The sequence below is a fragment of the Drosophila melanogaster genome, chromosome 2R, assembly GCF_000001215.4.
Source record: "Drosophila melanogaster chromosome 2R".
NCBI classification, from domain to species: domain Eukaryota; kingdom Metazoa; phylum Arthropoda; class Insecta; order Diptera; family Drosophilidae; genus Drosophila; species Drosophila melanogaster.
In genome coordinates, this window is record NT_033778.4 from 13,383,203 (window position 1) to 13,406,442 (window position 23,240).

The 23,240-nt window shown below is 44.6% G+C and overlaps 3 protein-coding genes across 4 annotated transcripts; 1 reads left to right on the forward strand and 2 right to left on the reverse strand.

Moving 5' to 3' along the window:
- Window positions 1-6,292: 6,292 nt before the first annotated feature.
- CG43691 (uncharacterized protein) lies at window positions 6,293-10,159 on the reverse strand. 2 transcript variants are annotated; one of them, NM_001299457.1, is made up of 2 exons: window positions 7,323-10,159; window positions 6,293-7,247 (listed from the first exon to the last, which is right to left on the reverse strand). In NM_001299457.1, exons 1-2 carry the CDS (start codon window positions 10,014-10,016, stop codon window positions 6,651-6,653), a joined length of 3,291 nt encoding a protein of 1,096 aa, NP_001286386.1. In that variant the 5' UTR covers window positions 10,017-10,159; the 3' UTR covers window positions 6,293-6,650. The 2 variants fall into 2 exon arrangements, with proteins under 2 accessions (NP_001286386.1, NP_001260953.1); NM_001274024.2 differs by having other exon boundaries at window positions 6,471-7,247.
- A 343-nt stretch (window positions 10,160-10,502) lies between these two features.
- Window positions 10,503-11,465, forward strand: AttC (Attacin-C). Its single transcript, NM_079005.4, is given in 2 exon segments — window positions 10,503-10,884; window positions 10,948-11,465. Coding segments are annotated over 2 exon segments (718 nt in total). The 5' UTR covers window positions 10,503-10,566; the 3' UTR covers window positions 11,348-11,465.
- On the reverse strand, window positions 11,413-16,166 carry CG4744 (uncharacterized protein). The gene is made up of 2 exons (NM_137027.2): window positions 12,386-16,166; window positions 11,413-12,312 (listed from the first exon to the last, which is right to left on the reverse strand). The coding sequence occupies exons 1-2, from the start codon at window positions 16,123-16,125 to the stop codon at window positions 11,541-11,543; spliced, it is 4,512 nt and encodes a 1,503-aa protein (NP_610871.1). The 5' UTR covers window positions 16,126-16,166; the 3' UTR covers window positions 11,413-11,540.
- Between the last annotated feature and the right edge of the window lie 7,074 nt (window positions 16,167-23,240).

The window sequence follows — 23,240 nt, forward strand, 5'->3', positions numbered from 1 at the left end:
TATCCTAATCATATGTGTACATATTAATTGCTAGACTGTACTCACACACTCGTTGCTCAAAATGCTTTGCAAGCATATCTGCTATTTGATTTTCATTCCCCATTTAATTGATTGATTCTCGCCCAGCGGTGTGTATAGAATTTCGCGAGGAAGCCACCACTCGATGGCTCGATTTTCCCACTCCACCATCATCGAGTGAAGCGAAAGAGTTATTTCAATTTGCAATGTTTAAAGATACTCGCTTCTTTTGATAGCGCATTTGCGAATGCAATACAGCAAAGCAAAATAAAAACAAAACATGGGGAACTGCAGCATGCCGCCTGTTATTTTTTGCTCTCTAATCAGAGCGCGCGCCTGCAAACAATGGCGGGAGTGTATCTGCATCCTGGCACTCACGCCCCCACAACGCCGCCAAGCCATTCCAAACCATTCCATGCCATTCGGGGCCATTCCGAGCCATTCCTTTCCAGCTCAGCTCTGGCCAACCAGAAACCGAACCCATTCGCAGCCCGGCAACCTGGTATCCTAGCAGTATCCTGGTGCCAGGACTGTTGTAATGAAAAAAAAAACAGGGGGGGGCAGCAGCAGCGAGCTGGTCGCTGTTGCTTTTGGCATTGTTCCTGCTACGGCGGCATGGCTTTACTTTTATGCACATGCAATTCTTTATATTTTTGCCATATATTTTGCCGGGCACAAATTTATTTGCGGCTGCAATTCCAATTCCCCGCTGCCAGGACGAAGGACGCAGGACGATGGTACTCCGGTTATTGTTGCGGCTGCAACTTTGGTTAATGCTCCGGTTACGTTGGGGGATGGCATTCGGCTTAAAGTGAAATACAGGATTTCAATTTGTCATTCGGCTTAAAGAGCCTGACAGGAAGCAAAAGCCTCTTATCCTGCGCTGTTGTACATCCATATCGTACCCCCCCCCCCCTTCCACCACCCACAAGCGACTGTGTTAATTGTTTCTGTAAAGTTTTTAATAACTCCGGGCAGCAGGCATCAGCCAGCAGGCAGCGGCTTCCATCAGTCTCATTATTTATTTGTAATTTAATAAACAACAAGTTGATGGCTGGAAACCCTCACCCTTACCCTCACCCTCACCCTCACCCATACCCCCTCCGTATCCTTAGCACTTAACCCCTTCGAGGCCGACCTCCTATATCAATTGCCGTGGGCCCAAAAATGGCAGGCAGCCATCGTCATCGACGTTAACGGGTTTCCTGACTATTATTTGCCAGCAATTTATTTTATGTGAAAACTTTGTCAAGCTGCCTATGTCGATTTTTATGGAGTCCTGGAGATCGCAGATCGCTTTGCCACTTTGCCCGCGGCGTCAGCTTGAATTTTATTGCCACCGTGCATATTTTAATGAGGCATTAAAGCCTCCGAATCGGTTGTGATTTCCATCCCGCCTTTCCATCGCAGCCTGAAAACATATACCCGTAATTTATGAGCAACTAAATATTTACTGGATGTGGATGGGCGGATGGTGGGTGGTTGGTTGGTTGGTGCCTGGTGCCTTTGGTTTTGTTTGAGTTTGTTTGGCTGCGTTTGCCGTTTTTAACACTCGATTACTTTAAATGCCATCAAGATGCCCTCCGCATCGACGCCCCTGCATTTGACTTTGCCTGTCAATATTTGCTTTTGGCTTAACTAGCACATACATACATACATACTGTGCACGCCCCAAAAGAATACCCCACATCAGCATATTTCTGGGGAGTTTTCATCAGTCCTGTGTTTGCCTGCCTCGCTCTTCTTCTACCCGCTTCCCAACTTATGTAATGAGTATTTGGTTACACAAATCTTGAAGCTGACCCTTCAACGATTTTGGCCATTCCATTCCGCTCTTATTGAACGAACGCTTAAATTACTAAGCAAATGACTCATTTATCAACTGCAGCGAACGTACTCGGGATTAGCATGGCCTGTCAGCAGTCCTTCGAGGGGAAGATTTCATTAAAAATGTTTAAAGGATGAGCTAGTGAACGGAACTGGGGGAGTAAAGAATAAATTAAAACACAAGGCATCCTGCATTGATTGCCAATTTGATGCACTGCAGCGGCGTGGACATCGATTGACATTTGAGTGGTGGTTCAATCAACTCATCAACAGATGCGTAATGCAATTAGTCAATTGAGTTTAAAGCGATTTTAAAAAATGACAAACCAGACCAAATTATATGTTGAACTGTCGTATATGTCCAACTAGACTATGTTTTCAATCACTCCAGCTAATTTCATGACACATTTCAGTATTTTCCAAAAATAAATGTTTCAAAATGCGTTTGAAAATATGTACATAATTTCTTGTATATATCTGTGTTCCAACTCTCTAGCTTTTAGATGCAGTTCCTGGCATAACGACGTTGATACGGACGGTCAGCTAAACGAACAGATAGACAGACGAATAAACGGAATATCGGAGGAATATGTGAATTTTATACCGCATATCAACGAATACAGAACAAACTATGAATAATTTAGAGACTACTAAGCTATAAAATTTAAAATTTGATATGCATAAGATAAAGCTTAAGTTATTATGTCATTGCACCATAAAAGTGAAATGATTGTTACCACTTTTAGTTCCAGGACGCAGGTGCAAGCTAAACGAATATTCGTTTTATATTCTCAGTTTGGTGATAACACTTAAGATATGGCAGATTATCTGTAATGGATATGACCATAGCCCAAAAACCAATCAAGGTGATCCTAAAAAGCGAGTGGATATATAAATATCCAGCGCACATTCTAGTCAGATTTATGATTGTTTGCATTACGCGTTTAATGTGCCTTGATTTACATTAGTTTGTGTCGCGAACAAAATTGAATTTGCCGCGCTTTTTTTGTGATTATTATACAAAATAGGGAAGAAAAAAGCGAAAACGTGCCCCTGGAGCAGACGCAATATGCAAATAATCTGCAAATTTATAGGCTTTCCTTGGATTCCCTGCCACAGCCGTACAGCTGCGACCCGGCATTAAGTTCCTGAGTGGCATGCGGCTAAGCCGGGTTATTATCTTTTATGAACTGAACTTCCTTTCGATTGGTAGTTGTAATGCTGTTGCTGGCTTCGAATGATTGATGCATGTGCAGAGATGTCAACGGTAACAACATGAGCCGCCCGAAAACTTGACATTTCTCGCATGAAGAGGGCAGATTTGCGATATCAAAAGGGGATGGGGGCATATTCAACTTTGTTGCGGAAAGGAAACGTTTGCAACGTGCATGTTCCTTGGGAAAATCCATTAAAACACTTGAGCCCGGCAGACGCGACACAATGCTCTCCAAACAAGGAAAACCAGAATGCATTTCCGTTAATAGTGAAGGCGGCTTTGAAGGCTGGCAGCCACACTTAGACGCAGCACTTGTGGTTACCCTTAAACCTTCAGGACTCCCTCCAGCACCAGATCACCACCCCATTCCCATCCCGTCAAGGGCATAAAATGTTATTGATATTGCAATTTTTAGCATTTTGTAATTGAGGCAAAAGTTGGTGCCTATCGCAGGCACATCAATTGTCTGCCAGATAACAGCCCTAGCGGATAACTGTCTAAATGCCACTTGAGCATGTGTTTAAACATGCCAAGCACTTGGCTCACTCGAACTGTGCAACAAGCAGCAGTAGAAGCAGCAGTAACAAGGAGCCCGCAGGAGCAACACCACCACACGGGTTGACACTCGCCGGCATCAAAGTTCATGGATGTCCTGGGCGGCTGGGTTGCCATCCTGTCGATGCGCTGATAAGTCCTTGTCCCCCAAATCCTTCCGCCCGTGCCCGCAACGCATCTTGTCTCGTCTCGAGAAGGCAGGCGAGTGCCAATGTTGCCAATGTTGTTGGGTAAACTCATAATTGGAATTAATTATGCATTCGCACTTTGCGGCCAACTTTTCAAGTGGCTGGAGTGGTTAGCTGGAGTCAGTTAGGTGGGCCAACTGGGTGAGTGTGTGGGCTGCTCCTTTAATTGTCCAAGTGAACATGCCTCGGATGTATGTATGTATGTAGCCACCGGAACGGGAACAGGCACAGATCCGCATCCAAGCAAACTGGCGGCTAAGGGCAAGGGTTAAGTGCAAATTGCAGTTATCGTAAGTATTTCTTATACACAGTTTAGACTTGGCATTGTCCTTTGAAGGAGGAGTGTTCCAAGTTGCAAATAGGTCTGAAATTCATACCACTTTAAGTTTAAGATTTTACATTTCAGGATGTTAATTAGAATACGTTGGTAAACTTATAGATTTTATCAAGTAGATGGTAGATTAAATGACAGATCTTATGTACATCCTTGGCTTCAGCTAACATCTTACATTTTTATGAATCATAATAATTGCTTTTGAAAGAACTTACCCGTTTATCCCATAATATATGTTCCAAATTACGTCCAGAATGACACTCCAACAATGGACCTCACCTGGACCTGGTTTGCATTTGAAAAGCAAGCGACTCGAGGTGGAACATCCCCATTTAGCAATTCTCGGCTGGCAGCCAGTCTAATTTAAGTTAGCCCATTTATCTTATGGCTTTCCTCTTTGTGGGCACTTTTTCTGTTTGCCAGCCGCTCCAATCTTTCTCCCTTAAGCAGTCCAATTTGCTGCTCCTTTATGGCTACTTATATTCCATGTCCTGCCCACACCTGAGTCCAATAATTACTGTGTGCCCACTTTGGCATTGTCCCGGCCGTTTGCAGTCCGGATTTGGACTTTTCTTGGTGCCCATTTGTGGGCAAAATGAATGCATAATGCCATGGCCAAGATGTTGCGAATTAATTAAAATTTGACAGCTAATAAAACGCAATCACAGCCATGAGGAAGCGTTCACACAATGGCCGTTTAAGTTGCGAATTGCGGACAATTGCACGCTTCATTTCGCCTGTTCGCCTGTTTTGACAAGCAGCCATTGGAATCAAGTCACAAAGGACAGCGGCAGGGACCCGCAGAAAAATGACAAAAGGATGTCGCAAATCACAAGTCCTGCAACGCAACGCGCGGCTGAAGGACACTTGAAAAAAGCGAGGCTAATCGAGAAGATATTAAATTATGAAATATGAAATATACCCTTTTTCTTGTTGATATTCAATTGCTTTAAAATAGTTTGCAGAACCTCGTGAACTTTTACCCACTCGAAAATAATTTCTGAGTCCCAACATAATAATTATTTGATTCCAAAAATATTTAAACATTTTTCTTTCGTGTGCCCAATGTCGACAATAGCGGGCAGCTAACGGCCGGAAACGATTCGACATGAAGGGACTTTCTGGGTCCGCGTCGCGTGTCATGAGCAAACAAGATAATGTTACAGCAGTCATCGCCAATCGGAGGTGGGATGGAGATGCTGGGCAGGACCACGGGCACTGTGCGGACACTCGAATGGAATTCGGTTTTGGCAGTTTGCTTTTGGGCCCCAACCCTCCCGGCGATTTGTACGAAAAATGCAAATGAAAACGTCTCAGCTTACGCCAACTTCCCCACGCCAGCAATCTGCTGAGTAGAATGGGAATGTGGATTTGGATGAGGATATGGACTGGAAGTCGAAACTGAGACGGAGAACTGAACTAGGACCAGCAGCAGGAGCAGAAAGTGGAGGAGGGTGCCAAGTGGCCGGTATCCTGTGCTGGTCTCCGTAGGCTGGGAAATGATTGATCGCCGGGCATCAATTTCGCAGAAATGTTATTGCCTTGCGTTCGACAGTCGGTCGATTGCCGGTCACCAAGTGCTTTAATTATGGCTTAAAGCGATGTCTCCACATGGGTTAAGTTACTCGAAGGAATTTATTCGGTCACAAGTTATATATAAAATGAAAAAAGAAAAATAAGCAGATTTGTAAGAGCAAGAACTAGATTAACAAATATTAGGATTTCCAAATGCAGTCTTACAAGCTTTATAAATCAGTAAGTAATATCCACTGATCTGGTATAAAAATACATAAAATGTCCTAAATTAAATGAGAATATCCTTACTGAAGAACCAATAACATTGTAAGCACAGTTCCATTTTAATTGCAACAATTTTGAAATATAGGATCTGTTACTCGGAAAATTCCTTGAGAGCCTGCCTGATCTTCGGCCAATCGGCGGCTGTGTAGTTAAGCGTTTTCATTTATGAAAATGTCTGAAACATGTTTCGCTTGCGCAAACAGAATGCGAGTGCGAGTATGCAATAAAATTCCATTACAGCAATGGCTCGACTTAAAAACTTGGCCGAAAAAAAAAGGAGGCAAGATGAAATTTCGTTGCATGAGCGAGAAGTCGTGGCAGGAGCATCGGGGGGAGCAGTGGGTGGAGCAGCAAGGGGATAAGGAACACGACCAGGAGAAGGAGCATCCTGCAAGTGTATTAAAAGCCCGCAGACATTTTCTCTCTACGTGAGTGCATCGCATGAGCTTGGCCCTGTTTGTTGGTGTGCAATGTGTGTGTGTGTGTGTGTGCAAAAGTCCTTGCATATTTTATGAAACTTGGCAAAGCATTTAACAACACAGGCACACCCACAGACAGAGGCAAACTCATTACTTGAATTTATTTAGCACTTAAACCAAATGTTTCATTCGCCTCAGCCGGCTGATTTGGTGGTGCTCATATCCGTGCATATCCGGAGTTTAGTTACCACTTTGGTGGCTTCAAAAGTACTCAGCACTCCTTGTCGCCCCTGCTAAGGATCAAAACTTCTGGTATTCTTAAGGATCCCGCGTGGGCAGCAAAATGCCGGGCACTCGGGAGCAGTAGGTACGGTGCCCTTAATCCGCTTTAGAAGCTTGGTCTTCCGCTCATTCATGGGTAACTGTGAGCAAAGATGCCCCTTTTTATGGACATAGCCACAGCGTGTGCAAAGGTCCTCGAGCGTGTTGATTAGCAGCTTGTTCTTGGCACAGGCTTCTATGGATCCGCTGGACAAGATCTCGCAGCTGGACGAGGACGACATGGAGAACGGGGTAGTGGGCGCGGGCACAGGCACCTTTACTCCACACCGAGGACACTTGTCCAGGATCATCGAATCACCAATTTTCTCAACTTGGCCTTCGCATGCCAAACACTCTGCGGAACAGGAGATCTTCTGCAGGCGACAAGTTTTTCGGGGTGAGTAGTAAAGTTCCTCGATGGGCCTAAGATCTTTGCTCCTCTTCCTTGCCGTAAAAGTGGTGGAACGGAATTTAGGACGCCTAAATTGTGCAGAGGTATACAATTCTTCGACTTTTCCCTTCATCTTCTTGTGGACCAACTGCTCCACTCGCGATTTGCGATCCAAAGCCTGAAAGAAAGAATAAAAATGTATTTCGAAGATGTTATTTTATAACTTTTTGGCGGTTGAGTATAGTTAACCCACCTGAAACATCAGCTGGTGCTGGTTCATCATGCTCCTAATGTTGTGTAGCGAGTAGCGCCACTCGATGTCCCGCACATCCTGCTCCTCGTTGGCCGCCAGATCCAAGCTGTTGTTGAAGCTTATAGTTGATCCAAAGGTGCTGCTAAAGCGTCTTCTCTTACGCTCCTCGCGCTCCAATCGTTCTGCATTGAGCTCCTGCTCGAGGAGTTTATTGTACATTCCGCCGTTCATCTTGATTTCCTGCGACTGGCGTGAGCTGTGAGATGGGTCAATTTTGCTCGTCCTTATTCCCCGCATGCCGAAGGGAATGAGCCGTGTGCTGACCCGCTTCCTAGACCACCAGTTTCGCTCCATAAACTTTTCCACCTCTTTCTTCTGTTTGGCTTTCATAGATTCGGTTTCCAAAACGTTAAGCATATTGTCCCGCGGCGGTTCCATTCGTGCATAGTTCTTCTCGGTCACTATTTCGTTAAGATACTCCAAGTACTTTTTGGCCAGACTTTCCTTAATTTGCGTTAACGTAACTCCTGCATCTGTGAGTTCGTTGTAGAGACTCTGAAGATGGGACCACATTTCATGGTTAGCTACTTCCTGCATAAGTCCATTAACATCGGCAATATACTCGATAACTTCGTTTCTTTGTATGACGTCCTTAAGGAGGAACTGCAAGTGTTTGAATTTGGCATCTGAGCGTAGATCTTTCAAATGAAACCGTTCGAATTCGAACTCTTTGACGTAGGGCTTTGGGGCATTTTCTGTTTTGTCGTGGCGATCTCGCACCGGTGCAAGGAGTTTTTCAAGATCATCTGGCAGCGCATCATATTTAAATTTATTTTTGGATGTCGATTTCGAAGATAGATGACCAAAAACTTGGCTTTGGGATTTAGTCGGATAAATACCAACTTGGGTATCGGAAGCCCTTCGTGGAAGATGCCTGTTCGATTGGTTCCCTCTGTGCAGAGCTGATTCGCTGGCTGTAATCCTAGATACACCCATATGCTCGCTGTTTGTAGGAAGGTACATGATATCCTTCTTCAAAGACTGATAGTGACTTTCCTCTTGACCTCTTGGAGGAGCAACGCGGATCTTCTTGGGTATGATGGGTGGCATGCGAATAGATTTACGGGTAAATTTTCGGTTTCGATTGCCCATAACTAATTTATTCAGTGATTCAGTGAGGGACGCAACGCTATCCCTTTTGAATAACACATGAGAACCACTCCTCTCGGCAGATAATTCGGGTCGGTCTTTGATTACGTAAACGCTGCTCGTACTGGAAAGCTTTTTGTGCTTATCCGACTTAGTGGCCACTTTTTCGGATCCGATGAAAACCTCTTTGGACGCAATCGAACTACTCGAACTAGAAGCTTGAAGTTTGTCACGTAGTTTTTTCCTATTTCTTCTCTCAATATCACGCCTCATATATAGGGGTATATCATTATATAATCTTTCGAGTACATTTTCTTGCTTTTCCAAGTCTCTTTTTTCCTTTTCCTGTTGAAAAGTTTCAGCTTCTTTAGTTTTTCCATGACGATTGCCCCTTTTCTTTGCCTTTGTCTCTAAAAGTGCATTTAATTCGTCTTTAATTACCCTATCCACATAGTGCATTTTACGCTTTCGAAGTTTAGGTCTTGTTACCTTGAATTTAATGATTTTCGGATCTGGAACATTTCTGGGAGCTCGTCCGCTTTTCACAATTCTTTTTATTCGTACTTTTGGGTTTAAAGTTGTAATATCGGAGATTTTGTCAAAATCAAATTTGGGGTTTCTTATGGCTTTTCTGTTAATTTTCGGGTTTTTAATAACTATCTTTTTCCAGTTGAAGCTGATTAGTTCCCTTATCAACATTTTCAGTTCCTCTAAAGATGGTTTTAATGGATCATGTTTCTTTGGCTTTCGAATGTCCTTCCGAATTCTTTTCAATTTTTTCCGAATAACAAGTTCATCTAAGCTGATATATAATTTTTTTCTTTTCCACAATTTCTTCTTTGATTTCCTAGTTTTATCATGTGCTGTATCTACTGGCACGTTTCTTCCTCTCATGGCCCTTTGTTTATTGATCATAGCGTTTGTTTGCAACACTTCAGTTTTCCAAAATTTAGCAAAGTCCTCGATTTCGAAATCCTTTTTAACCCTGCCACGGCTTAGCTTTCGTGGTCGCCTTCCCCGAACCTCCGATAAATAGTTTCGAACCTCCAGTGCCTCTGCCTCCCAGATCTTGTCCTGATCCTTGACGTGTTCGTAGTAATCCGGTTTCTTTTGCCACTTCCTAACTGCCTTGAACAGTCGATGGAAGCACTTGTCGACCAAGTTCTTTGGATTGCGGACTTTCTTCAACTGCCTCCTCAAGTGTCGAAGTTTGCGACGCATTCCCACTTTTACATGCTCCTGGTGCCGAATTAGCTGACTTTGTAACCTTAAAGCTTTTGACCAGCTGCGCAGCCAATGCTTGTACATGGAAAGCATACCGCCCACCGCCCTCCGTGTCTGCTCCCTCTTCTTCTGCTCCGCATCCCGCTGCCGGTGATCTATGGAGTTCCTCATCCTGTCGAGCAGATGGTCACGGATCCTTCTCATCACCTGAAGGCGGCGGTGGGCGTGACGCTTTCGCAGACGCAACTCCTTCGCCTTCCGCCGGATCTGCTTCTTCAGCAGCACCATCTGGGTGCTCCGGTGGAGCAGGGGCACTTGCATCGCGTACTAATCGAATTTGATCCCTTATCCTCTGAATTGTGTATACAAAGAATACCAATTAACTAGATTTTTAAACAGTCTTAAATGTCATGAAATGTCATAAAAAATTTAAAAGCTAACTCTATTAAAATTTGAACTTACTCATTGGCAAATATGTTATTATAAATTGAATTCAAATTGATTTTATTTTAAAATTCTTGTTTTATTATATATAAATTCATAAATATATTTAATTAAAATTGTCTTCAAAATAAACCCTTAAAGAGTTTGCAAATCACCGGCAAGTAGTTTCAAGGGGATGCACAATCTCTTATCAGACGGTGTGAACCACCTGGTCATTCGGGGATCCCAGTGCGAAACATTGCTCAGCTTACAGATAAGGCATCACAAATCTTCCATCTATAAATTGGTATTCATTGTCGGTTTCGATGGGAAGCCCCACTCAGAGATAGATTGCTATATAATTCACGGTGACCAGATCCCAGCATCGTCAGTCAACAGTCAGCCGCTTAGTCAAGTAGATCGAAAATCAAGAGATTAATACAGCAAGATGAGCAAAATTGTTCTCCTAATTGTGGTCATCGTTGGCGTACTTGGCTCCCTTGCGGTGGCCTTGCCCCAACGTCCGTATACCCAGCCACTGATCTCCACCACCGACGCCACCCAGAATCTACAGGGCACGTCGCCAGGTGTTGGGTGGATCACTCACATCCAATCCGAGTGGCGGTGCCGATGCCCGATTGGACCTAAGCAAGGCCGTTGGAACTCCCGATCACCATGTTATTGGACAAGTGTTCGCAGCGGGCAACACGCAGACCAAACCGGTATCCACTCCCGTAACCAGCGGCGCCACCCTGGGCTACAACAAGTGAGTCTCTTAAAGGATTACGATCTGAGCAATAGCGAAACTAATCTTATTTTTCATGAGCAGTCATGGACACGGCCTGGAACTGACCAAAACCCATACGCCCGGTGTGCGGGATAGCTTCCAGCAAACGGCCACCGCCAATTTGTTCAACAACGGTGTTCACAATCTGGATGCCAAGGCATTTGCCTCGCAGAATCAGCTTGCCAATGGCTTCAAGTTCGATAGAAATGAAGCTGCACTGGACTACTCCCACATCAAAGGTCATGGAGCTACCCTGACGCACGCCAATATTCCCGGATTGGGTAAGCAATTGGAGCTGGGTGGGCGTGCCAATCTTTGGCAGTCGCAGGATCGCAACACAAGGCTAGATCTGGGCAGCACGGCATCCAAGTGGACAAGTGGACCCTTCAAGGGCCAGACCGATCTGGGTGCCAATCTGGGACTCTCGCACTACTTTGGATAAAACTATATTCTTAAAAATATTTTACAATAACTAAGTGTTATTCAAAATATTTATTGACATAAATTCAAACGAATTTTGTTGCTTATTTCAAATGTGTTAAAAATATATGACTTAACTCAAACAAAGGGAATTTTTAATTGAAAAAAACAACTAATGAATTGAAACAAAAATCTAAAACGTTGATTAAAGCGGTCTAAAGACCCACAAATGCCTTGGCCTGCTGCTCGCCCGCCTCCTTATAAAGCTCCGCCGTCTTTAGCAGTTTTATAAAACGCGGTGAGTACTCGGTGGTTAGACTCTTTTCCAGGACCTCGTCCAGGCTGGTCTGTTTGAGCACCTCCTGCAAACGGGCGTTACGTTGATTGCGCTCTGCGGATTCGGCCATCTTCTGGAGATAAACCAGATCCAGGAGCAATTCATCACGCACTCCAACCGCCGCCTGTTGATCCTCCATCGGTAGATCCTCGTACTGTCGCAGTAACTTCTTGACAATTCTCGACTTTTGGCTGATCTTACTCGGATCGAGCAATCGCACATCCTGACTGAAATCCTCGGCAAGGATTTGAAGTGTGCTCTGTCGCTTCTCACGACACTTTTGTTGCTCGTTGGATGTCTTGAGAATTAGGTCATAGAAGTCCTGGAGATCCGGACGCAAAGGAATGCATGCTCTTCGTCGCACCTGCTCATCAATTATGCTGCTAATCGCCTCCATTGTGTCCCGCAACATGGTCTCCGTGTGATGTAGATAACTCTCGGTCTTGTCATTGCGGATTTGATAGAAGTTTTTGGACTGCTTCTGTTCACACTTGCGATTCCTCTCCAGAACCGCCAGTAAGCGGTCCATGCCCGGATCATTGCCCACTGCCTCGAAGACAGCAGAAACTATGTCCTCGGAGATTTTGCCCGTGATTAGCTTATCGTAACTTTCCGATCGGGAATCCGGTATTTCAATCCGAGGTCGGTGGCTAAAATAAGCAAAATTAAAATAAATTAAAAAGATGTAGAATAGAATAATTTATTAACCATTTTATTACTTACCACTTTCCCGACGATTTTTGTACTTCATTTGTAGCCACATTTGATGCATCTTTTGTACCTCCTTGTGTGGCTTCTTTGGAGACATCATTGGGACGTTCTTTTAACTTTGCCTTCGCAGCTTTTTGGCGATTTTTAAACTTTCTATTCCACTTAATACTTGGCCTTCTTATCTGACCCTCCTGCTTTCTTGGCTTCTCATTTCCAGTTTTTGGTTCCCACTCATCTCTGGACTCTTCGCCCACATCGCGTATACGCCTTTCGTCCTTGATCTTCAGATCGCTTAGATCGTTCTCCAATTGCGCAGCATTTCCATGAAGTTCATCATTCTGATAGCCGAGATTCAATTCAGAATGCAACGCCTTATAACCGGGCAACAGACTTATGGAGCCATTGCCATAGAACTGTTTGGTTTTAGGATCTCCGCACAAATTGGCATTTATGGAAACATTGAGTTTCATCGCATCCGGAGCTCGGCAAGCCAAATCCGTTTGACTCGTTTGATTGGTACATGGGGCTGGTGTGGATGACACTGGACTGTTGGGAACCGTAGTAGTTGTGCAATTGGCAGGCAAAGTAAAGGCGTTAGTTATATTTCCAACTGGAGTGGCGGCAGTAGCCGTAATGGCAACACATCTGGGATCCAAAGTAGTCAAGGTTCCTATCGCCGCCATGTAAGGGTCGTGTTTGACCTGCTTGTTGAAGAAGGGTCCAAAGTAACGATGGGCTCCAAAGGATTTAATAGGTGGCGAAATGGGCTTTTCGGGCAATTGTTGAATATTTCGTTGCACCGGCATTTGCTGTTGCGGCAACTGGAATTGTTGTGGCATTAGTGGCTGTTGTGGCATCAATTGCTGTTGCAACTTCTGTTGCTGTTGTTGTGGCTGTGGTGTCTTCATATTTTGCAACTTTTCTAACTCATTGAACAAATGGGTTAGATTAAAACTTGCCTGAAAATTACTTGATTGATGACGCTGACGGCTTAGATCGTGTTGTTGCGGCTGTTGCACTTGTTGCTGTTGTTGCTGCTGTTGCTGCTGTTGCTGCTGTTGCTGCTGTTGCTGCTGTTGTGGCTGCTGCGGTGGTTGCTGCTGCATATGCTGTTGCTGCATCTGCTGCTGCATCTGCTGCTGCGGCTGCTGCTGTGAAAATTGCATCTGCACAGGCTGCTGCCCCTGAAAGCCGCCATTCGGTCGCTGATTCACCATGGGTACCACGACCTTAGTGGGATCGTAGATCGGTACCATGGAATCGCCGTCATGAGCAGTTTCCAGTTCATCAAAGTGAGCCAGCATTTCATGGCTGGGATATGACCTTTCACCCGAATACTCTGCATCCGGTGTGAGCATACCATTACCCAGATTCCCGAAACCAACACGATTGCCATTGTGGTCTTCGAAGTCATCCAGCAGAGGAGCCAAACGTTTGGACACAGCATGTTGCTTATCATCTGATTCGTGCTGATCGTTATCCTCCAGCGATCTCTTGGATCTCCTGTTCTGTCTACGATATCTTCGATGCCTTGCTTGCCGCTTTCCACGGTCCTTGTCCATGGACAATTCATTTGCCAACAGTTTCACCACAGCATCGGGATTCACTTTCGGAGCCGATGCAGCAGCCCCTTTGCCCACCACTTTACTGATTTCCTCGCATTCTGATTTCTCTTCGACCGGTTCCTGAAGCTTAAGCTTGATGTTGACTTTGACAATGCTGTCGTCCTTCTCTGCATCCGTTTCCGACTTTTCCGCATCCTCCGACTTGCACTCCGTGTCACAATCGGGATTACTGTCATGCTTATCGGAATCATCTGACGTTGCAGAACTTTTACGTTTCTTTAAACTGTTTTGCTTTTTGGAGACGGCGGACAAATCTGTACCAGTACTTACATTGAGTTCGCTTCTTCTGGCCAAATTCGGTGGTACATCTTCTTTTAAAGGCGACTCTGCACTTGATTTAGCTACCAAAGTGGATCCATCATTCTTCAGCTTATTGCCCATTTGGTTGATTAGCTCTGCCTTGGCTTCACGTTTTACCGGTCCCAATGGTTTGTTTTCCACTTCCATCTCTGATCTATCCTCAAATTTTCCATTGATGCACGATACCTCCGAATCAAGTTTACTTTCGGGTTTAACTAAAGATTCCTCATCCAACTTTAGCTCCTCATGTAGGCCCTCTAATTTAACCTCTTCAAGTGTGTCCTTTTCTTTGGATTCCCCATCGCCGGTTGAATGTAAGGCTTTGTCATCCTTAATGTCCAATACTGCAATTTTCATGGCCATCTCACGATTGGATATATTTTCATCCTCGGACTTAAGGACCGGTTCCTCTACAGATAATTGGCCTAAACTTAATTCATTAGGGGCTTCCAGAAAAGACGACTCCGAATGCGGTTCCCTTTTGAAACGATCCAGGTCGAGCGGCATGCGATTACTCCTCTCGTAATCGCCCACATTAGACATTTGCCTTTGGTTCAGAGGATGAAAACGATCGTACTGATGCACTCGGTAGTCGTAGCTCTGTGGCAGCTCCATCATTCGATTCCCATCCATGCCGGTATTGATGGGCTGTAGGTACTCCAAGTTCTCACTCTGTGCCATTAAGTTATTAATTCCCATTCGCTGATCCATATCGTCGATATCCTCGCTAGACTCCAGTTGCTGCTGATGCTGCTGGTGCCGCTGCTGTTGTACCTCCAGCTCCCTCCGCCGGATCATGCTGTCCACCATTTGGTTACGATGGATGTCCAGCAGAGCGTTACTTGGAAGCGATGGACCTAGGCCCTTGAGCATCAGTCGACTGCTGGTCTTCAGTTTGATCTCATTCATGGGATTGAAGCCACTGCACGAGCTCCGCTTGAGCTGCTTCACAAGACCTTCGCTGATCCTGCCAGGTTTGGAGTGCTTGCTGGAGTCCTTCTCGGACGCCTCCTGCTCGACCTTGGAGAGCTTGTAGTTGGCCTCGTGGTCCAGCTTGTGCGACGTGGCATAGGGAAAGGCCAGGCGATTTAGTGTACTCTCGTAGATCCCATCCGGAATGGGGCTATCACCGAACTCGGGCAACTTGTCCACCCATTTTGATTCCTTAACCTTTTCCTGCCTCTCAGTCTTCTTCGCCACCTGCCTGGCCTCCAGACTCTCCTGGTCGGTCAGCATCTGCTGCACCTGCTTCAGCTTTACGTCTAGGTGGGTCATCCCAGTGTTATGCGTAATCTCAGGGTACTTAGTCACCTGGAACTTGCGAACAATGGTGTCATCGCCCATTTGCTTGTACTTCAACTTAACCTTCCCGACCTCGGTGCGCTCCAGGGCCTTGGCATGCTGGTCGATAATATTCTTGCCTATGGATCTCTGCTGTTTGTCCCCAGATCGCTTCTTATAGGGATTGCTCTTCGACATGCTGGCCTGAATGTCACGGAACCAAGCGTCCGCCGCCTCCTGGAGCATTCGATCTTCATCATCAGATTCATCCTTCGATTTCCCAACATCCCCTTGGGCAAAACTGGCCAGCATATTGTCGATTGAGTTCCGTCGATCCCGCTGCTTGAGAGCATCCTGCTCCTGGCGACCGCTGTAGGAAGCCTTAAGCTCCTGCAACTCGGGACGTACCAGGTCCACTGCCCGGCTGAAGCTGAGCAACTTATCGCTGCCCTCAACCGGGTGTTTCTCCTCCTCGACGGAGATCTGCTGGGCGGAGCCAGGACTACTGAACACCAACAGCGCCCACCAGAGTTGTAAGAAAATCATGCTGTCAGTTATAGTTTTGTAAAGAATAAGTCAAATGTGAAGCAGTCTAGACTGAAAACTAAATGCTTTTACCTACTTGGTTTGTGACAAGAGCGTGATGTTTGCAATTATAAATTAATTTCCAGATAAATTTTGATATGTGATCTATATTTATGATATAACTAACTTATTCTTAATATTCATTTAAGTAAACATTGTTCATGGAGTTCATTTTCCTGACCACAACAGGCTGGACTTCAATGGGGCTGCGAGTTTTCCACGCGCTGGCTGGCAACAGGTGTCTGCCGCACAACTTTGACAACGTGGCCCGATAAGAGTCGCAATGTCACCAGTCCGCCCACTCCCCGCGACAACACCCCCCCCCCCTCCTCCTCCTGAACGACCAGCGGCAACTGCTTCATTGTGTCAAGTTTTCGCACACGTACGACGACTGCGCCGGCGGCTTCCGACAGCTGTTTAACATGAGATGTCCTTTGTTGCCCACCCACAAACTACATATGTACATACGTATGTGCAGCCATGGGTATATGGGGGTAAATGATACCCATCCACCACGCCCACTCCGATTTCCCAACGGGCGTATTGTTTTCTCGCCCATGTAAATCAGATTTTTGTTTTATACCAAAACTTTTGCCAATGGAAGTGGAAAGGGAAATGGAATGGGGATGCACAGCGACAATAACATTTCCTATTTCCTTCTGTCGCTTCTAGTGTGTGTGTGAGTCTGCGTCTGTGTGTGTGTGTGTTATCCTGCATGCTGTCAATGCCAAAGTCAGCACAATGCGCCGCTCGAAATAATTGAAAATATTCAAACATTCAGCGGGAGCAACTGCAGCATCCAGTAGCACCATCTACGTGTATCCATGTGTAACTCGTACATACATACATACATATATAAGCCAACCCGCAGCATCAGGCAGAACTAATGTAATTAGCGGGCACAGAGCGCATTCGCTTTTGATTAAAAGTTTTACCATCACTTTATAGTCCCCCAACAATGCCAATGAAGCAGGCAATACGAATAAACGCATTGTTTGCTGTTTAGTTAACAAAATTATCGGGGGAATGGCTTGTGTACATATATCCTCTTGTATTCATCGAAACAAAGTAAACCGCCTTTTTTAATTGCACCATACGAAGGAGTTATACTTGTGCTTTTGATTCACGTCTTTCTTTAGACAATGGTTTGCTAACTTTATTTGTATTCGAATTTGGTGGGTTTAGGGTTGTTCATCCAGAAAGGATTCATTGTGGCAAAATATAGTTAAATATCGTTAACTTTCAGACAGTTTATAGTTACAAGTAATACGTGCTATTTTCTGTAAACAAGTGCTTCTATGCGCCTGCAAAGCTATCAATGCTAACGTTGCGTATACGCAATGTGGTCTTTCGTGATTTTGCATTATTTTCCTGAATATTGACAAATTGCGGCAAAAATCCCGCCACAGATTAGCGGATAGTTCAGGGGCAAAGAATGTCGGATTAATCTCACGCAAAATGCGTCAAGCGCCGCTGGCCAATAAACAATATTGCGATAATTTTGCGGCATGTAATTAAATTACTTAGCCAGAGTCGCAGTGACAGGACGCACGATGCAGGATGCAGGATGCAGGACACAGGACGCGGGGACTGGCAGTGGTGCGATATGCGCCCGGACAAATCCGTTCAACAGGGCCGCGAAGTACCGATGCGGCTGAGCCTGGGGACATATTTCCATAAAGCCACCGCAGGCACCGCTGTCAATATGCGGATTAACGCATCAATTACACGGACAAGGACGAAGGACGAGCAGGACGTAGTCCTGGACACGGATACATGCATATTGCGGGGAATGTTCGCGGGGCAGGCTAGCTGTTGCTTTCGGCGACAAAAATTTCATTTCGCCGGATAATTTAATTAATTGCTGGATTTCACAATCATGCCCAGATGCCGCACCGCACCCGTCCCGCACCCCAGACTGACTGACTGGACTGGCAAAAACAATTTGAATTCCGCTCCAGCTATCCGGTCGTCGTAATCGCTATAATCCCCAATTCTAGTCATTGCCGTTCGCATTTATGATGTGCATGAAGTGCAAACGCAACCATTGCCCACTTCCCGGACACTGGGCAACTAAATTAATTCGATAATTGACTTCCATTGCCTTGCCCGGAACCATTGTCATACCTTCCGGATCTCCAGCTACAGCTACAGTTCCACAAGTTCACCAGTTTACCAGTTTCGAAAACGGACATGGAGACGGAGATGAAGATGAAGACCGTGACCATGAACCGTCGCCTCCTCGGATGCCGCTCGTTTACTTTTTTATGGGCGGCGCACACAGAAAACATAAAAACGTCTATTGCGTGTTGCATATGGAAAATTGCCAAAAGTCGGACGGCAGCAGAGAAGAAAAAAAAAATTGAAGGAAAGGAAAGGAGGAGAATGCGAGCCCAAGGAAAGAAGTCGCAAAAGGAAATGTTGCAGAGCAGTAAAGGCCAGGCTAATGGCAATAGCATGACAGCCGGAAGAGACGGACAAGCTAGAATCAAGGACGCAGGGCGAAGGACACAGGACGGCGGACCAAGGACTCGGGACAGGACACGGAAGTTTTTATAGTTGTGCAAGTGCATGTGATTGCTTTATGAGCTCCAGATGAAGTTGCCGTCACGTCCGCGGCCCTGCTGTCATTTAGTTAATTATAAGCAATTAGCAACGGATGTTGCCAACGGAGAATTAAATATTTAGCGCCTAAATGCATCTAGTGCAGAAAATCGGTCGCCAACGGAATATTCTTCAAATGGCGCTGATACTTACATCATCTAAAAAGTAAAGACATTAACTGGCACTACTAAGGTCTGAATACAGATTGTAAATTAGGAGGTTAGTTGAAGGAATAAAGTCGAGTAGCGAATGTGTATATAAACACTGCCAACTGAACCAGTAATTAAAGATCAACAATTTTCGAGTTGCGTGAAAGTTGAAGGCAGGAAAACAATCTCATAGAAGGTAGCTCCTCGGGTCGATCTCTTGGCGAAGGCGGCTCTGGCTGGTAATAAAATAAAGCATTTTACTATTGTTGACTCATTTGAGAATTGTCTGTCTGTCTGCCTGCGTATGGGAATCGGGCAAAAAAATAAAGGAACGTGCAACGCGATTCCGGGGCAACGGTAAAGCTAAAGACAGACGCAACGGTGGAAAGGCAGCAAGTGGCGGTGGCGGTGGCATTAATTTGTGCTATTTCCTAGAGCGAGTGGGCGGCTTTCGGTGGGCGTGGGCCTCAAGGCAACGCGTAAGCAGATGAAGCCAGTGTTGATGATGATGCCAGGATGCTCCAGCAACCAGAAACCCACCAACCAGCTACCAGGATCCACCAGCAGCAGCAGTAGCATTTGTGGCCATGATAAAAGTTGCATGAGCTTGCACTGGGTACTTTATGCTGCTTTCCGCCGCCTGTTGCCTAGCTACTTGTGCACTGTTCAAAATTATTGGGTTTTATGTTAAGTAATGTTAAAGAAATATCCTTTCTTCTTATATCTTTTTAACTTTCTATAAAATTATTAAAAGCCAAGCAAATGAGGACTAGAGATAATCACGTTTTTGAACATTATGGTTATGTAGCTAAACTGTTATACACATAGAATGGGTATTAAAATAGAAAAGTTTGCTGTTAATAATCATATATCCCTATAAATACGAGTAGTGATTTATAACAAGACATTTAATGTACTACATTGCGTATGAATAAATCGAATCCCCTTTTGCTGACTGCACAGCATTTCCCAGAGAGAAGAAAGGTGAGAAAGCTTCGGTCTTCGGCCAGTCAGACGCGTTCCCAAGTTGCAGTCAAATTTTCATTTTTCCACTCACGTATTTCGATTAAATTCTCATTTTGGTCATAATTTTCCAGTTTTTACGTTGGCCTCGCCATTAAATTGCACCTCGGCTCTCTGGGACGGATGTGCGCCCAACTCCAAACTCGGTTTTCCCGCCAGTTGGCTTTGCTTCTTTATGTGCGTTGCGTATCGAAGGCATCAAGTTCTCTGTCGGCGAATACATTTAGAAAATTAAAAGTTTTCCAGGCAGCGGAGGTCCTACGAGCTAGAATAGATAGAATAGTAGTGTTTCTGCAATTGTTTGCGCGCTCTCCCAGCCATAAATCAATTTGCAGCGCCCAAGTTTTATTATGGCTGCATAAATCCGTTAACAAAGCCCCAGCCACCTGATGCCCAGATTTACGTATATATATACTTACATACGTATGTCGTGCGAATGCCTGGCTAATTTTGCGGCACGCACACTACCGCTTATTCCCAATGAGCATTGAACGATGTCAGGATGCGGATACAACAGGTTTATGCCACATATCGTTGGCAGCGACAGTTGGCTTATAGTCGCACAGCAAACTTTTTGCGCGTAATAAATTGATAAATAGTCCAGCACGCATACATGGCCCCAAAGTGGGGCTATACTCGTATATAGGTACATATATATATATCTGTGCAGCTGCCAAGTATGCAACAGTTTTCGATTGCCAGCGTCCATGCAGGCGACTGCAAAGTGTTGCATACTTCTTGGCTGAAACCACTTTGTATCCGGAATCCGGATTATATTCGATTTGGTTTAGACTTTGCTGACTTAAGGATTACGAGTCCCTAGAAAGCGAATAAACAATTCGAAATCGTAGTTTTGGTAGTTTTGTTACTGTTTTTATATTGTACCTTTAATTCTATTAAGGTAAAAATCTTACCAAATTTGTTTTAAGGAGTTTTAGGTAGTTCTTAAGACAAATGAAACTCTAATTAGAGAATTTGACTACCTACATTTACTATGACACTTAGTGATTAAACGCTAAGTAATTATGTGGAAAATTTATTAGTTAAATATACTATATTATATTCTTAAACAAAGGTTTGATGACTACTACTAAGTAAGCATAAAATTTTAATTAAAATACTCATATATTTATATAAACATTTAATATGAAATATAAGCATGCATAAATCTACTTTAACCAACCAGCACTAGCTCCTCCCCAACCATGAACAACACTCTGATGAAGTGCAGCATGTCCCCCTGAAATGGATCTTTGTAATCCCGGCAAGAGACGGTCTTATCAAACAGCGTAGTCAATCAAAAGTAAACATTTCAGCCCCCACAACTGGCCGATGAGAGAGGGGGGCTCCCACAATTTCAGCATAATTCACGCGAATTCATCCGTCTGTTGTTTTTCGATTATGTCGCATTGTCTTGGCTTAAACTTTTTCGGTGGCCCAACGACAAGAACTGAGCCGAACTAAGAACTGAACTGCAAAGTGATCCGAACTGGACAGCAACTCGGATGGGTTGTTGCCTGGCAATATTACAGCGATTCCTACTTATGCCTCAATTCGTTTGCCTTGTCACGGCGAGTGCTCAAAGGAGGTGATGGGTTCGAGGAAGCGAGGATGCGAGGATACTGGGATGCTTGGATGCTTGGATGCTCGGATGGCCGGATGGTTGGGTGTGCGCCATTCGAGCGACATGACAAAGGGGCGCAAAAAGGACACCCGGCGCATCCTTGGACCCGTGCATCACAAAACATGACATGGCACGAGCCATTCCGTTTGTTTTTTCTATTCCCATTTTACAGCTGTCCATCCGCTGGCCAAACAAATTTTTCCACTGTTTTTCGCTGCGATCCCTGAGTAAAATATTATGTTACACGGTGGACACAAAGAAAGCGCTGGCAGCCAAGTCGCTACGACTAAATATGGAAATGAACGAATGAAATGTTCGCCGGAGGCGCATTTAAATGCAATAAAGAAATAGATGGGTTTTTCTTTTTCCACCCACCCCCACCACCACTTATGCATATGCAACAAGCCGCACACAAGCAATTCATTAAGCGCAACGCAACTGTGGCAAATAGAAAATTACCGACAAAACACTGGCCGACAGTTTACGAGCCGCAGACACTGAACGTCGAATGGGGCAGCAGCATATTTACAACTTTCAAATGCCTCATTTTATTGGTCTCGAAATGAACAAATGGCGCACAGGCCACAGGGACATGGACCTTCTGCTACTCCTCTACACATTCGACTCCTTCGCCTTGCTGGCTGGGAAAAAATTTTGCATAATTTATGTGGGTGCCGCGCACACGGAGGTCCCGACGGATTCGAAGTATCCGAAGGATTCGAAAGGAAAACAACGCACGAGCACCACGGCCAACTGATTTAAATGCAATTGCACTGAAGTATTTTGTTTGGCGAACGAAGCTGGATGAAATAGGGGGGTGTGGGGTTTTCTATTGAGACATCTGCACGTGCAACCGGAAACATCCGAAGAGAACAGCACAGGCCGGGCTACGCCGGGCAATTTCTTTTCATTTGCCAAGGTGTTGAGTTGCACCAACATTCGACATCGACGTGGCCAGAAGCCAACAAAAGCCAAGAGCCAAACCCCTTTTTGTGGTCACAAGTGTCGTCTATTTGTCGTGGGCATCTTGGGCACCTTGGGCATCCTCGACATCCTTGCCATTTTGGTCTGGCCAAGACAAACAACCAGCAAATTTAGTGTATTTTGTGCATTTTTAAAATTGTCCAAATTTATGTGACACGCTGCGCCAATTGATCAGATTAAATAAACATGAGGCCAAGCGAATCGAATTTGGCTTCACCAAGAAGACAATGCAGTCTGTATTCAAATGGGTGGGCGCATCCACCAAGCGGTGAATACAGTGACCGCTCGCTATAATGGACGGTCAGGTGTTACTTTAACTTAAAAAAATATGTAACAAATCTTATCAAGTTTGAAATAGATTGAAATAGATTTGGTTATTGCATTCGAAAGATATATATTAAATTCGAATATTCCAAGAAATTTCATGAGAATGTCACTTATGTCATGAGATTATATTAACGTACGAATAAACAATGTATTTTCCAAAATTAAAAATAAAATTTAATTTAATTACGCAGTACCTTTACACTATCAGTCGGAGGTAATAACTCATATAATTAGATTAGCATTAGCTTTTAAAGCGAAAAACACTTAAAAGCTGAAATTATTAGACAACACTCTTAAATTAGTCGAGCTGATATATAGCCTCAAGTTTTGCTTAAATCCAAAGATAAAGGAATGCCTTCAAAAAT

Excerpts from the sequence above, each read along its gene's own strand:
- CG43691 (NM_001299457.1), bottom strand. The coding sequence starts at position 10,016 with ATGCAAGTGCCCCTGCTCCACCGGAGCACCCAGATGGTGCTGCTGAAG. Across the intron at positions 7,248-7,322 it reads AGCACCAGCTGATGTTTCAG|GCTTTGGATCGCAAATCGCG; the intron begins GTGGGTTAACTA and ends TCTTTCTTTCAG.
- CG4744 (NM_137027.2), bottom strand. The coding sequence starts at position 16,125 with ATGATTTTCTTACAACTCTGGTGGGCGCTGTTGGTGTTCAGTAGTCCT. Across the intron at positions 12,313-12,385 it reads CAAAAATCGTCGGGAAAGTG|CCACCGACCTCGGATTGAAA; the intron begins GTAAGTAATAAA and ends TGCTTATTTTAG.